The sequence below is a fragment of the Lissotriton vulgaris genome, chromosome 1_1 (genome assembly GCF_964263255.1).
Source record: "Lissotriton vulgaris chromosome 1_1, aLisVul1.2, whole genome shotgun sequence".
NCBI classification, from domain to species: domain Eukaryota; kingdom Metazoa; phylum Chordata; class Amphibia; order Caudata; family Salamandridae; genus Lissotriton; species Lissotriton vulgaris.
Window position 1 is genome coordinate 157,879,076 of NC_141685.1, and position 13,087 is coordinate 157,892,162.

The 13,087-nt window shown below is 44.0% G+C and overlaps 1 protein-coding gene across 1 annotated transcript in view; it reads right to left on the reverse strand.

Annotated features, from left to right (window-relative positions):
• Positions 1-335: 335 nt before the first annotated feature.
• The window catches only part of LOC147737940 (uncharacterized), a 58,247-nt gene continuing 45,495 nt past the window's right edge, over positions 336-13,087 (reverse strand). The window contains exon 2 of the mRNA XM_086948995.1: positions 336-3,003. Coding sequence (XP_086805121.1) covers positions 557-2,236 — 1,680 coding nt within the window. The 5' untranslated portion in view covers positions 2,237-3,003 and the 3' untranslated portion in view covers positions 336-556. The remainder of the gene's footprint in view (positions 3,004-13,087) is intronic.

Consider the following 13,087-nt stretch of genomic DNA (forward strand, 5'->3'; position numbering starts at 1 on the left):
TTCACAGTTAAAACGTAATCATAATTTTCATGGCTGAAGAATTTTGTGTCCTCAGTTGTTCTATATTAGAGCTTCAGAGGTAAATGTCATGCACTGCAAGAGTTAACCCAGAGAGCTGCAGGTCATATTCTCCTGCTTTCACTTCTGCTTTTCTGCACAGTTCTCTGGCCAATGTCACAGAACAATTAATGATACATAAAATGACAAAAACCACAGCCAGCTCTGAAGAATCTTCATTTTGAGCTTGTTAAATTGTTTTGCGTGAGTTGGGTTTATACGTTTTAGTACTAATCTCTAAAATTAGCTGCAAATACCCTTGCATTGTTCATGGTGTTTATTTTACAGGTAGCATGGTCAGGTGTGCTTAGATTTCTTTAGTTAAAACTTTCTCACAGAATAAAAACCAACAATGTTTCTTTACTTTTAGTCCACTTTGTGCTAGTCTCCCAATGGGTTTCCTGATATTTCATGTTTTTCATAGCTGTAGGGAAATAAACAATAGCAGAGAATAGACACCTTCATTGATGGTGATGGTGGAGTGCTCGCTGATGTTTTTTTAGGTTTGAAGATTGACAAAAGTTTTTTCACGTTCACTGCCATGATTTGGTTTTTCTCCTGTGTGTCTTCGCTGATGAATCCTTAATGTTGATGAGTCACTAAAACTACTTCTACATTCAATGCACTTGAATGGTTTTTCCCCAGTGTGTGCTCCCTGATGCCGTTTTAGGTTTGATAATTGACAAAAGCTCTTCCCACATGCATTGCACTTGAATGGTTTTTCCCCAGTGTGTGTTTTCTGGTGCCGTTTTAGGTTTGATAATAGACTAAAGCTCTTCAGACATTCACTGCACTTGAATGTTTTTTCTCCAGTGTGTGTTTTCTGATGCCGTTTTAGGTTTGATAATAAACTAAAGCTCTTCACACATTCATTGCACTCGAATGTTTTTTCTCCAGTGTGTGTTCGCTGATGCTGTTTTAGGTTTGATAAACATATAAAGCTTTTCACACATTCACTGCACTGGAATGGTTTTTCTCCAGTGTGTGTTCGCTGATGAAGCCTTAATGTTGAATATTGACTAAAACTACTTCCACATTCACTGCAATGGTATGGTTTTTCGCCAGTGTGTGTTCGCTCATGAATCTTTAATGTTGAAGACTCACTAAAACTACTTCCACATTCACTGCACTTGAATGATTTTTCCCCTGTGTGTGTTTTCTGATGCCGTTTTAGGTGTGATAATCGATTAAAGTGCTTCAGACATTCACTGCAAACATATGGTTTTTCTCCATTGTGTGTTCTCTGATGCCATTTTAGGTCTGATAAATATATAAAGGTCTTCCCATAGTCATTGCACTTGAATGGTTTTTCTTCAAGGTGTGTTCGCTGATGTCTATGTAGCTCTGATAAGAAACAAAATCTCTTTACACAATCAATGCACTTGAATGGTTTTTCCCCAGTGTGTGCTCCCTGATGCCGTTTTAGGTTTGATAATTGACAAAAGCTCTTCCCACATTCATTGCACATGAAAGGTTTTTTCCCAGTGTGTGTTCTCTGGTGCCGTTTTAGGTCTGATAAACATATAAAGCTCTTCCCACATTCATTGCACTTGAATGGTTTTTCCCCAGTGTGCGTTTTCTGATGCCGTTTTAGGTTTGATAATAGACTAAAGCTCTTCACACATTCACTGCACTTGAATGTTTTTTCTCCAGTGTGTGTTCGCTGATGCTGTTTTAGGTTTGATATACTTATAAAGCTTTTCACACATTCACTGCACTGGAATGGTTTTTCTCCAGTGTGTGTTCGCTGATGAAGCCTTAATGTTGAATATTGACTAAAACTACTTCCACATTTACTGCAATGGTATGGTTTTTCTCCAGTGTGTGTTCGCTCATGAACCCTTAATGTTGAAGATTCACTAAAACTACTTCCACATTCACTGCACTCGAATGATTTTTCCCCTGTGTGTGTTTTCTGATGCCGTTTTAGGTGTGATAATCGATTAAAGTGCTTCAGACATTCACTGCAAACATATGGTTTTTCTCTATTGTGTGTTCTCTGATGCTGTTTTAGGTTTGATAAACATATAAAGCTCTTTCCACATTCATTGCACTTGAATGATTTTTCCCCTGTGTGTGTTCGCTTATGCCGTTTTAGGCTTGGTAAATATTTAAAGCTCTTCCCACATTCACTGCACTTGAATGGCTTTTGCCCTGTGTGTGTTCGCTGATGATTCATGAGTTTAGATGATTCGGGAAAAACTACTTCCACATTCACTGCAAGTGTATGCTTTTTCTTTCTTGGTTAGTGTCTTTGAGTCGGGTATGTATCTTTCTACATCTCTTGATTGTGCTTTCGGAAGGGCCAACATGACTTGCTTTCCGATTAAACACTAAAGTGAAAAGGTCACCAAATACTCGCCACACTCATAACGTGTGTAAGGCTGCTTTGTGGGTGATTGTGTCTTTAGACTGGATAATGGTTCGGCAAGCTTGCGGGTAAAGATCCATCTTCCTTCTGGTCGGTGCACACTGGGACAGTACTCTGTGTTTCAAATAGCAGAAACCCATTTCTTTTAACTTTCAGTTAACTGTGCTTTTCGCTGGTTGCTGTGGAATGGCCTGAAAGAGTTTACAATACACGCCCAGCACTGAATAGTGGTCTGATATCACTTTAGGAAGCAAAGTACTGCTGTAACCACCTCATGATCAGAGCTGGTATTGGACATGCTTACAGAAGAAGTGGTTGATCAGTGTTGCTTTAATTTTCTAGAGGTCATTTTTTCATCTTGAGGCACGGAGGTGCACAACTGAGACTCGTAGAACCACCGAATTGCCGGTGACGGTACTTCCCAATATCTGTCCGTTTATGTTCAGGTTCGACTGCCTCTGTCAGCACTTATGTTTTCCTGAATACTGGAACTCAATGTTTCGGACTTTGCTTTTGCAGAGTTACAGTACTATCTTCATTATTCTTAAACATTTTGTGCAATCAAGGATTGTTTTCTGTAGGATGTAAAGAGATTTAAATTACTTAAATGGAAAATACCGGAATGTGCATATACAATTTTTAATTGATTGTAAACGTTTCTCATTTATTACTATTGTTGAAACTTATGAAGACATATTTAAGACTCATTCAACCATACAGAGATATTTGCATAAAAGTTCCTTTAACCCTTTGCAGGCATCGGACGACCTCCGGCCATCTGACGTCACGATGGTCGTGTGCGGAGGACGGCCGGGGGCCGTCCTGACCATGCCCAGTTATAAATCACCCGCACCGCGGCAGAATTCCCGCTGCGGTCAACGGGTTAAACATGCCACATCTTATTTATTTCAGCAAAGGTGTTCATAGAGTAACTTAGCAAAAAAGGGCGCTCGCATAGCACACATATACTAGTTACAGCTTTAGGTAGATGCATATGGTCAATGTTTTGTTAAAACAAGAACAGCTCTTAAAGTAAGAGATGACTCAGAAAGACTCAAGACAGCAAAATGGATATCAGGATGTTGTGCCCTACATCAAATCTTATTGTTCATGGAGGTGCCTGGTTTCATTCACTAGTAACTCAATTTTTTGGGAGGATTGCCCTCGCTGGTATCTCAAGGCCTGATTACAGGAGCCTGTTGTGCACTGATTGTGTTTGGGGCCCTTGTGGTCTATCTTGGCCTTGTAGGTCCTGCATCATGTATCGACCTTCTCCCCATGTAAGGACCCTGCCCAATCTAAAATGGTGGTGCCTCTAAGACTCTAGGAATCTAGATATTGACATAGGACTTAGCATGTCCTTCTTATGGACATGAAAGAAGGACTATCATGTTCTATAGCTTCTAAGTATTTCCACGGTGGCGGCCATCTTAGAATGTTGTAGTTTACTAATTCTGCTTAGATTTCCAGACTGGAAGAGGAGGCAAGATGGCGGTCTGTCACTGACCGCAATGCATACACAGCTTCAGAGCTCTCGACATGTCATGCTGTAAGACTACCGACTACCCCCGATGACTAGGCAAACTACGGCTTTGAGTGATCAGTGAGAGCAGTGATAGCAGAATGCTCGAGAGCCGCATGAAACTACCCAGCCTGGCTTTTAATCAAATAACCACTCTCTATACAGTTATCGGCTGGGCCGTCCTAAGACTTGTTCTAAGACCACTCTCGGAAACCCAGACCCAACCTAAGTGCGAAAGCTGCGCCTACCTTGCGAAGACCATCGAGACCAGCAACTGTGGCAACAACACCGTGATGGCCCCAATGATAGCTGCGGCTCCACTGTCAGCCACGGCATGAGCAAGATCGGCAAGGCTGCCCAGCGGGACATGGCTGAGCGGGCAGACCGGCGCGGTGTCAGCAATCCCGAAGGAGCGGCGGAGATAGCGAGAAAGGTGGAGAAGGCTGCCTTAGCGTCTGCTGCTGTAGAATCGCCGAGGCAAGGAGCTGCGACCCGGAAGAATGATGCAAGGAAAGACGCGACCGCCCCAACTGTTGTGGATCTGTTGCGCATAGGCCCTGCATTGCTTCCGGATCTCGAGAGGAAGTGCCAGGCAAAGTCTACCAGTGAGGCAGAGACGCCAGAGGTGATCACTGCAGTAGATGGTCTCACGTTGACGGATGGACCCGGGGGTAAGAATTGGAGGATCGCTGAGAACGATACCCTGGAGGCTTCAGGAGACCACCACGAAGCCACAGCAACCCTAGCAACCCTCGAAGTAAGCAATCCTAGCCCTGAAAATATTATTGTTAGAAACTTTGACACAGCAGTAACTATTGAGGGGGGAGAAACAGGATTAATAGATGCTGGATGTGGGGTGAGCAAGACTATTCTTCAAACAACTCAGGCTGGGGCGGCAAATTTCTCTGTAATGTCGGATACTATCAACCCTCCTGACAAACAAAAGATTGAAAATGTTGAAATACATGTAGAAACAGAGAAAGAAGCTAGCGATTTATTTTCTTTCTCCGATGATGCAGAATTAGAAGCCGGGTGGTCTGACAGCTCTACGTCATACCTAACTGACGAAACTGGCAGTATTTGTGAAGATAAAGTAGAAACCTTTACCATTAAGCCTAAGTCCAAGACAGCTAATAAACAAGGAAAGAAACCACATGTGGGAGCAGAGCTGGCTTGGGACTATACCCCTACTGATCAATTTACCCGCCCCTCCTCTCTAGCAGGTCACGCACCACAGTCAGACCAACCAATACTTACTGGTCCACCACCTACAACTCTCGACACGGTGCTGCAAGCAATAGCAGCCCACCGCGAAGAAACTTCACAGGATGGGTGATGGGCACAAGCAGCCCTACGTAAAGTACAAGGGGTGGTTCGAAAATTAACAAGAACTTGTAGCTCTTTTGGGGACCGACTGACAGAGATGGAATCTAGGATGCTATCGAACGAATCAGAGCTTACTGCAAACCAAGAGCGGGGTGAGTCTCATGTTAATGTTAATAAAATTTGTACAGTGCACGAATGCCCTCAAGCGTCTTGGTGCTAGAATCAGTCTCCTGAATCGGAGCTGGCGGACGTTAGGTGGAAACTTGAGGATTTTGAAAACCGCCATCGCAGGAACAATTAACACATTTTGGGGGTACCAGAAACCGCAGAAGGGGAGGACACCCGCTCTTTCGTGATCAAACTTCTCTGTGACTCTCTGCCTGAACTATCTAGTTGAAATTGGGATTTAGAAATCCAGCAGGCCCACCGTATGCCATTTACTTTGAAAATGCCGGCGAAACCTGGGGCTTACCCCAGAGCTATCCTTGGTTTTTTTTGGCAATTTTTTGCTCCGGCAGGCAATCTTTGAAAAGGCCAGACCTGAAGCCAAGCGCACCTCCAACGGGATCTCCTACTTTGTACGCCGCAACTTCTGCCACTCAACCGTGGAAAGAAGATGGAGCCTGCACCAGTTATTTAAGCCGTTCCAGTATAAGAAGGCACTGGCTTATCTAAACAATCCTGCATGGCTTAAAGTTGTCTATGGGGGCCAGACAAAATTCTTCCTTTCCGAGATCAAAGCAAAGGAATACCTGGATGGATTAAAATAAACTTACTATCCTCAGACACAGCCACTTAGATGTGCATCCTAAAGGGGTGCTGGATTACGTGATTGTAAGGAGGACAATGATACAGTATTGTTATAGGTTTAATTTTTTCACAATTCGGATAGGTAGGGGGATAGATCCTATATATCTTTCAATTTCTATGATTCAATTGTCTAGATCAGTGTCTTTATTTGTACAAGGGAATTAGTTGATAGGTCGGGCTCTGATAACATGTTGCATGTCCATCAATACCAGAATCTTATGGAGTCTGTTTGTCTTATTTCGGGTGTGAATTGGGTGGGGGGTGGGGGCGGAGGAAGGGTGGAGGAAGGGCAGGGGGCTAAAACTTCTTAAAAAAACTAACTCAAGATTTGAAAATGGAAATGGAAACTACTAGTGATACAAACAACAGCTACAACAAAAGAGAACGTAACATGTAAAAAAATAAAAATCGCTAGAATAATGCGAGCACCCATGGAACCTAAACACAAATTTTTATGGGGAGGCTAACTATATGCAGTTGGAATGTGGCTGGACTTCATGATAAGAATAAGCGGGGCGGGTGAGTGAAATGATTAACCAAAACTCTTTTGACATAATATGTCTCCAAGAAACCCAGCTGCCCTGGGGCAAAATAGATTTATTAAAAGTCAGGGGGACAATCTGCTAGCAAGTACTATTCAAACGTCAAACACCTGTGGGGTAGCTATATTAGCTAAAAACTCTATGGGTCAGTCCACACGAAAGGCAGCAGACTCCCAAGGCAGATGGGTTATCATTGAACTGGCTCTGGGCTTAACTCTCTGCTCAGTTTACGGGTCAAACCAGGATGATCCCTCTATTTTTGAGAACCTGGAACTCAAAGTTGCCTCTTGGTCAGGATCACTTATATTTTGCGGCGATTTTAACATCTCGCTCGGGCCCACATTTAATAAACAAAAGAAGCAGAAATATGTAGGTCAAAAACCCAAAGAATGTAATGCTATTAGCTTACTTAGTGACAACTACGACCTGGTTGATATTTGGACCGTTAAAAATCAACTAGACCCAGGTTATACATATTTTTCATATCCCCATAATAAATATGTCAGAATTGACTATATACTTGCAACACGGATTTTATCAAACAGTTTCTAAACATCCCAAGTTAGTCTCAGATCATAATGCTCTTGCTCTCACAATTGACCTAGCCAACTTTGCTAGACAACGTTCCAATTGGACATTTGAAAGGAAACGTTTGGTTAATAGGGACTATATTGAGTACATCAAGAATTGGGCTCCGAGATTTTTTATATCAACCGTTATAGTGCAACTATATGTGTGGTATGGGACTGTTTTAAAGCTGCCGTTAGGGGGGAAACGGTTAGCTATGTAGCCAGAATAAACAAACAACGAGACGTTGAGAACAGCCAAAGGATGGGCGAGCTCGCTAGAATAGCAGAGGGACACATAGCTCAAGGGGTTGATGGGAAAGACTCAATGTGCCAAATTTTACTATTAAAAACGGACTTAAATAATGGGTTGACCCAGAAATCAGCAGAGATATGTAGAGCTCACCAAAAGAAATGTTTATGAAAATGGTGAAAGGGTAGGTAAACAACTGGCCTTGCTTACAAGACAGAAAATCTCTTTTAATGCGATCTCATCCATTAAAGTAGATAATCACGTATATACACAAACAGAAGATATAGTTGAGGTATTTAAACATTACTATAAAAAACTTTACCAGAATGATAGTTCAGTCAACGGAGAGGAAACGAAAAAAAATTATTAAATGAGTTTGTTACAAATACGGGCAGGGGTTTGGAAACAATTACTAAAGAAGAACTAGAGAAAGAAATTACTCTTACAGAGCTACAATTGGCCCTATCCGAACTAGCCTCTTTTAAAGCCGCAGGGCCAGACAAAATTCCCCTAGAATTATACAAAATCCTGGGGGAGTTTATATTGCCTCTCCTACTTTACCTATTTCTTGGTATTCAATGGAATGGCACTTCGCCCGAGTCATGGACAGATACAAACATAATTATTGTCCCTAAAAAAGACAAACCTACCGAGGTACCATCATCATATTGCCCAATCTCACTAATCAATTCCGACTCAAAACTATACGCTAAAATCATGGCTAATTGGCTCGGGAGGGTTGTTGAACATCTGGTCTCACCGTGGCAGCATGGTTTTATCCCCTGAAAAGGCACCACGGACCACACTTGCAGAGCTATCTGACTATTTGACGTCATGTCCGGGACGGGGGGCCAGATGTCAATGATCCTCCTAGATGCCGAATTCAAATTTCAAGAGGTAGTAGACAAGGGTGCCCCTGCTCCCCGATCTTGTTCGCTCTTTACATTAATCCCCTGATTTTGAGATTTTTAGAAAATCAAATAATTAAACCAGTGGTGGTTGGAGTATATGAAATATTAGCCTACGCTGATGACGTCGCAGTCTTAACACCTGATCCGGCTGAATCAATTATAGAAATTGAGGCTATTGCACAAGTATTCGGCTATTACTCTGGATACTCCCTCAATAAGGATAAAACGATCATATTGTGTACTGATAACATCGATTTTACAGTGTTGGACTTGGCCCTTCGGGCAGGTTCACCCCTAAACTTTTTGCTGGAGGGAGGCCTGCTGCTGCTGGGCTCCAGGAGGACCGCCACTGGGGACTGCCTCCCTGCCTGGAGGGCCCTGTAAGCTGGCCCTTGGGCCCAGCCTTTACCCCCCCCCCCTTTTTGCCTGCATCCATGGACTTTGTCCTGAACTTTGCCCTGGACTTTGGGGATTCCTGTCTTCCATCCCTGGGGAGTGCTGGCCTCCCCCTTCTAAAACCAGTGCATTGGCGCCGCTGGAGCCGTGATCCCTGCCTCGAGGGATTCCCCGGCGTGGGGATTCACCCCCCCCCCTTGTCTGCCGATCCGCGGCGCGGGTGTCAACCCGCTCATTTACAGTTTATTTTTTTATATATCCCTGGCGGGTGCCCACCCTGCCAGGGACCTGTTCTTAACTGGGGAGAATACCCCGTGTGTCCGCCGGGACCGCCGCAAATTGGATTACGAGGGGCTGCCGCTCTGCCTGCGGCGACCCTGAAGAGCCTCCGCGAAGACCAAAAGCAGTGTGTGAGGCCGCGGGGTCCCGTGCCAGGGGAGAGCCCCGCCTGTGGCAGAGTCCGGCCGCTGCTTTGAGGAGCCGGGAGGAAGCAAAGGGGGAGAGGGCTTCCCCTACTGCCGCAGAGAAGAGTTGCCGCCTCCCAACCAGCCGGTGAGTGCGGGCGTCCCCGCGGGTCGCTCCTCAGTTACGTGTAGCGCTTCCTCTGTTTCAGAGTCCACGAGGGGCTCCGAGGGGCATTTTTGCTATCTCGAGTCCCCCGAGCGAGACTCCAACGAATCTGGGCATTTCTTTTGTTTCCGAGTCCCCAGAGGGGGGACTCCAACGACTGGGGCATTTTTGTTTCAGAGCCCGAGGCTCCAACGTGGGGCATTGGTGTTCGAGCCCGAGAGGCTCCACCAGTTTGGGGGCATTTCGGGAGGCAGAGCGGCCCAGGCTGGCAGCGGGCCGCTCCCCCTAGTTGGCAGCACTTAATCAGAGCCCACGAGGCTCTAGCATGATTTAGGACCATGTGCATCTCGAGCCCACAAGGCTCCCTTGTTGTTTTGGGCCCCATTGTTTATTTGAGAGCCCCAGAAGAAGAGCCAGGGGGCACTCTGGTGCCAGGCTCAGTTTCCCCAGCTGCCCAGCACTTAGTGGGCAGCTGCTTCGTTTAGTCCTTGCACAATCTTCTTTTGCTGCCTGCGCAGCCGGGCCTGACTTTGCTGGGCACAGGGCGTTTCAGCCCCTGAGAGGTCAAGTTGGCCTGGGGACAGTTTATGTGTTGTGCCCTTGCGTGGGGTACATGTTTTGCCTCAAGTGATTTTTGCACAAATGTGATATTTGCCTACTGTGATTTCTGCGCAAATGTGATACTTACCTAACATGATTTCTGCATCATGTGTAATGCTTTTTGGCCTATACCTCTAAATGTATTTTTATGCCTAGGAGGTTGTTTTACCTAGTATAGTTATACTAGTGAGTTCATGGTGCCCTGCGTGATATATGCCTAAGGTGGTTAGGGTTGCGTAGTGTGCACTTACCTTCTTCCAGTGGTTACTGGTTGTGTGCTACAGTTGCTATTTTGTGCTACAATTATTCTATGTTCTAAGTGTTATTCTTGCGAAGTGCTATTTCTACCAAGTGCTACTGCTACCAAGTGCTTATTCCTAACAGTGGTCCATGAGGCCCTGTCCTGTGTATATAATCCCCTGTAAATTCAGCCCTTGCCAGGTGGCACAGTGTAAATTGTGTGTTTAGTATCTAATGTGTTTGGTATAAAACAAAGGCTATTTTTATATATAACCTTGCGTGGAGTTTCCTTTGTGGTGGGCCTTGGGTGTTGTTGCTGGGTGTGCGCGCAAACGCTTTACACCTTACTCCGGGATAAGCCTGACTGCTCGTGCCAAGCTACCAAGGGGGTGAGCAGGGGTTATCTTGGTGGTGACTTCCTTGCCCTGACTAGAGTGGTGGTCTCTGCCTGACTTTGGCGCAAGCTTCAGCCAACCAGAGATCGCCATTTCTAACACACAGATTCTAGAAAAGCTGAAAAAGCAACATATTTAGGGGTATGCATAAGTCCTGATGTTCAAAGTATCTCCAAAGTTAATTATGAACCTCTAATCAATACCATTAGAAAAGACGTAACCCGAGTTAATAGCTTACACCTGTCAATTGTGGGCAGGGGTAATTTCTTAAAAATGAATGTACTTCCTAGGGTACTCTATCTATTTTGGGCCATCCCCTTGATAATTGAGGATAATCTTATTAAGGCTCTCGAATCCCAGATCTCCAAATTTGTTTGGCAGTACGGCAAAGTTAGGAGATCCTTGAAATATCTTTCCCGCCCACAACATAGAGGTGGCCTAGCGATCCCTAATATGCTGTTGTACTTTTGGGCGGCCTTTCTTCAACAACTGACACCACTTATTAATACCACTCCATCCACCGTGAATGCAGGGGGCTTAGAAATACCCTCTATCTTCGAGCTAGCATTAGGTAAAAAGGCCAATGGTTTCCTGCATCCAATTAGAGCCAAGCTATTTTAAAAATGTAAAATTTAAAGTTATAGTTAGCGCTTGGAAAGTCTGGTCTAAAGTCTCTAAATATATGTTAATCCCTAAGTTTAATCGATACACTCCTCTGTGGCGCTCCTCATTGCTCCCAATGCAGGCAAACGATGACATTGCAAAAAAATGGGAAGGCCTGGGGATTGCCACAGCCTGGGACTTTTTAGGTGATTACATGCATGCAACATTTTCGGACCTTCAAAGAAAATTCAATATATCTAATGCTGATTATTTTAAATGTATTCAAGTTAATACTATAGTAAGCTTAAAATTACCTAGGATTAAATGGGAAAGGGTGCCACTTATAGAAAATATATGTAAAACTACTACCAGAATTGGTATAATATATGCAATGCTTCTTGAAAAATTAGAGGATGACCTAGAGCGCACCGAAGTACTATGGGCTGGTAAATTGGCTAATCCAAAAGTTGATATTGACATGACTTTGGTATTAGCTTCACGCTTATATGTTTTCTTTGTTTTCTCTGTTTCTCTTTCTTTTTTTTAAAATTATTATTATATATGTTCTAATTATATTCTTACTTACGGATTTGTCGTGTATTTTCATGTACTATCTGGAGTTGTTTAATAAAAAATAATAATAATAATTTCCTGACTGGCTCGGTGTACCAAATTTTTAAGTGCATCCTAGGCCACTGTTCATCCTATACCCACTATCCCTCTAATCTGGATTATATCTTCCTAATTGCAAACTCTGGTTTGACCTAATGTATTTCAATTTCCCTTTGTTATATTCTCAGCTGGGCCCTCTCTTCAGGATTTGCTAATTGCCACATAGTAATCACATGCATGTAACGCTGGGAAGCCCAAAACAGAGAGAGTATCTTCTTCTCTCTGGACGTCTTCTGTCATGATACTGCTGTTTAATGGGCTGTCTTTGTAGAACATAGTCATGGAACTTTCCTCCAGCTCCAGCCACCCCATGATTTGCTCAATCCCTTCCTTCCTTCATCTGACCATACCCCCTTCTCCTCCACTCCCCTCAGCTTCCCCGCACGTGAGCATGTAGTACTCCGGTCCCTCCCCTCTTTCCACTCTGGAAATTTGGAGCCCTTAGCCATGGATTCCCTTTCTCGAAGATCACTAGACTCCAAACTACACTATCATATTCACCCATAAACTATCTAAAAGCGTATTCAAGAACTGAAAACCCAGGCTTCTCAAATTTCTCCCAGAAACCCCTATTTCCACCCCCTTTGTCTGCACGAATAAAGGAGCTACCATAAATGACCTTATCTTCTACACTAAAAGACCAGCACAATGAAGGAAAGCCCTTTGCTCTCTGCTCCAGATCACTGAATCCACGAAAACTCCCAAGGTCTCAGACTCTCGGTAACTCCCTCTATTGCTTGCCGAGCAGAGGCCACCATCTCCCTTTATAATAATGGGATTATCCTCATCCAAGCATCTGAACGATGCCTAGAATTACTTGATTACATTTTCCTTACTCATCAACCTTTCTGTGATGAATATGTTTCCTCCCTGACCCAAGCTCATCCTAGCCCTTTAGTCATCCCACGGGTACCTCGTTCTGTATCCTCTCCTCTCCCCACTACTTATATTGCTCCACCCCCTTCCCCTCCACCCTATCCACCTTCATCAGATTACCCAACATCATTCATTTACCATTACCCTGCAGCTTGTTTCAACCAACATTTTTCATCATAATAGCCTGAGCCCTCATCACACCCCTAGAGCAGCGACCACTGAAATACCCTGACTCGATACTAACACCTTCACCTCATCTCTGCCCCTTACCTCTGAACATTTATTTTATTCATTTATTTTTTTATAAAGTATTATAAAGCACGAACATGACCCACGAGGGTATCAGAGCGCTTTACAATATACAGTTATTAAACAGT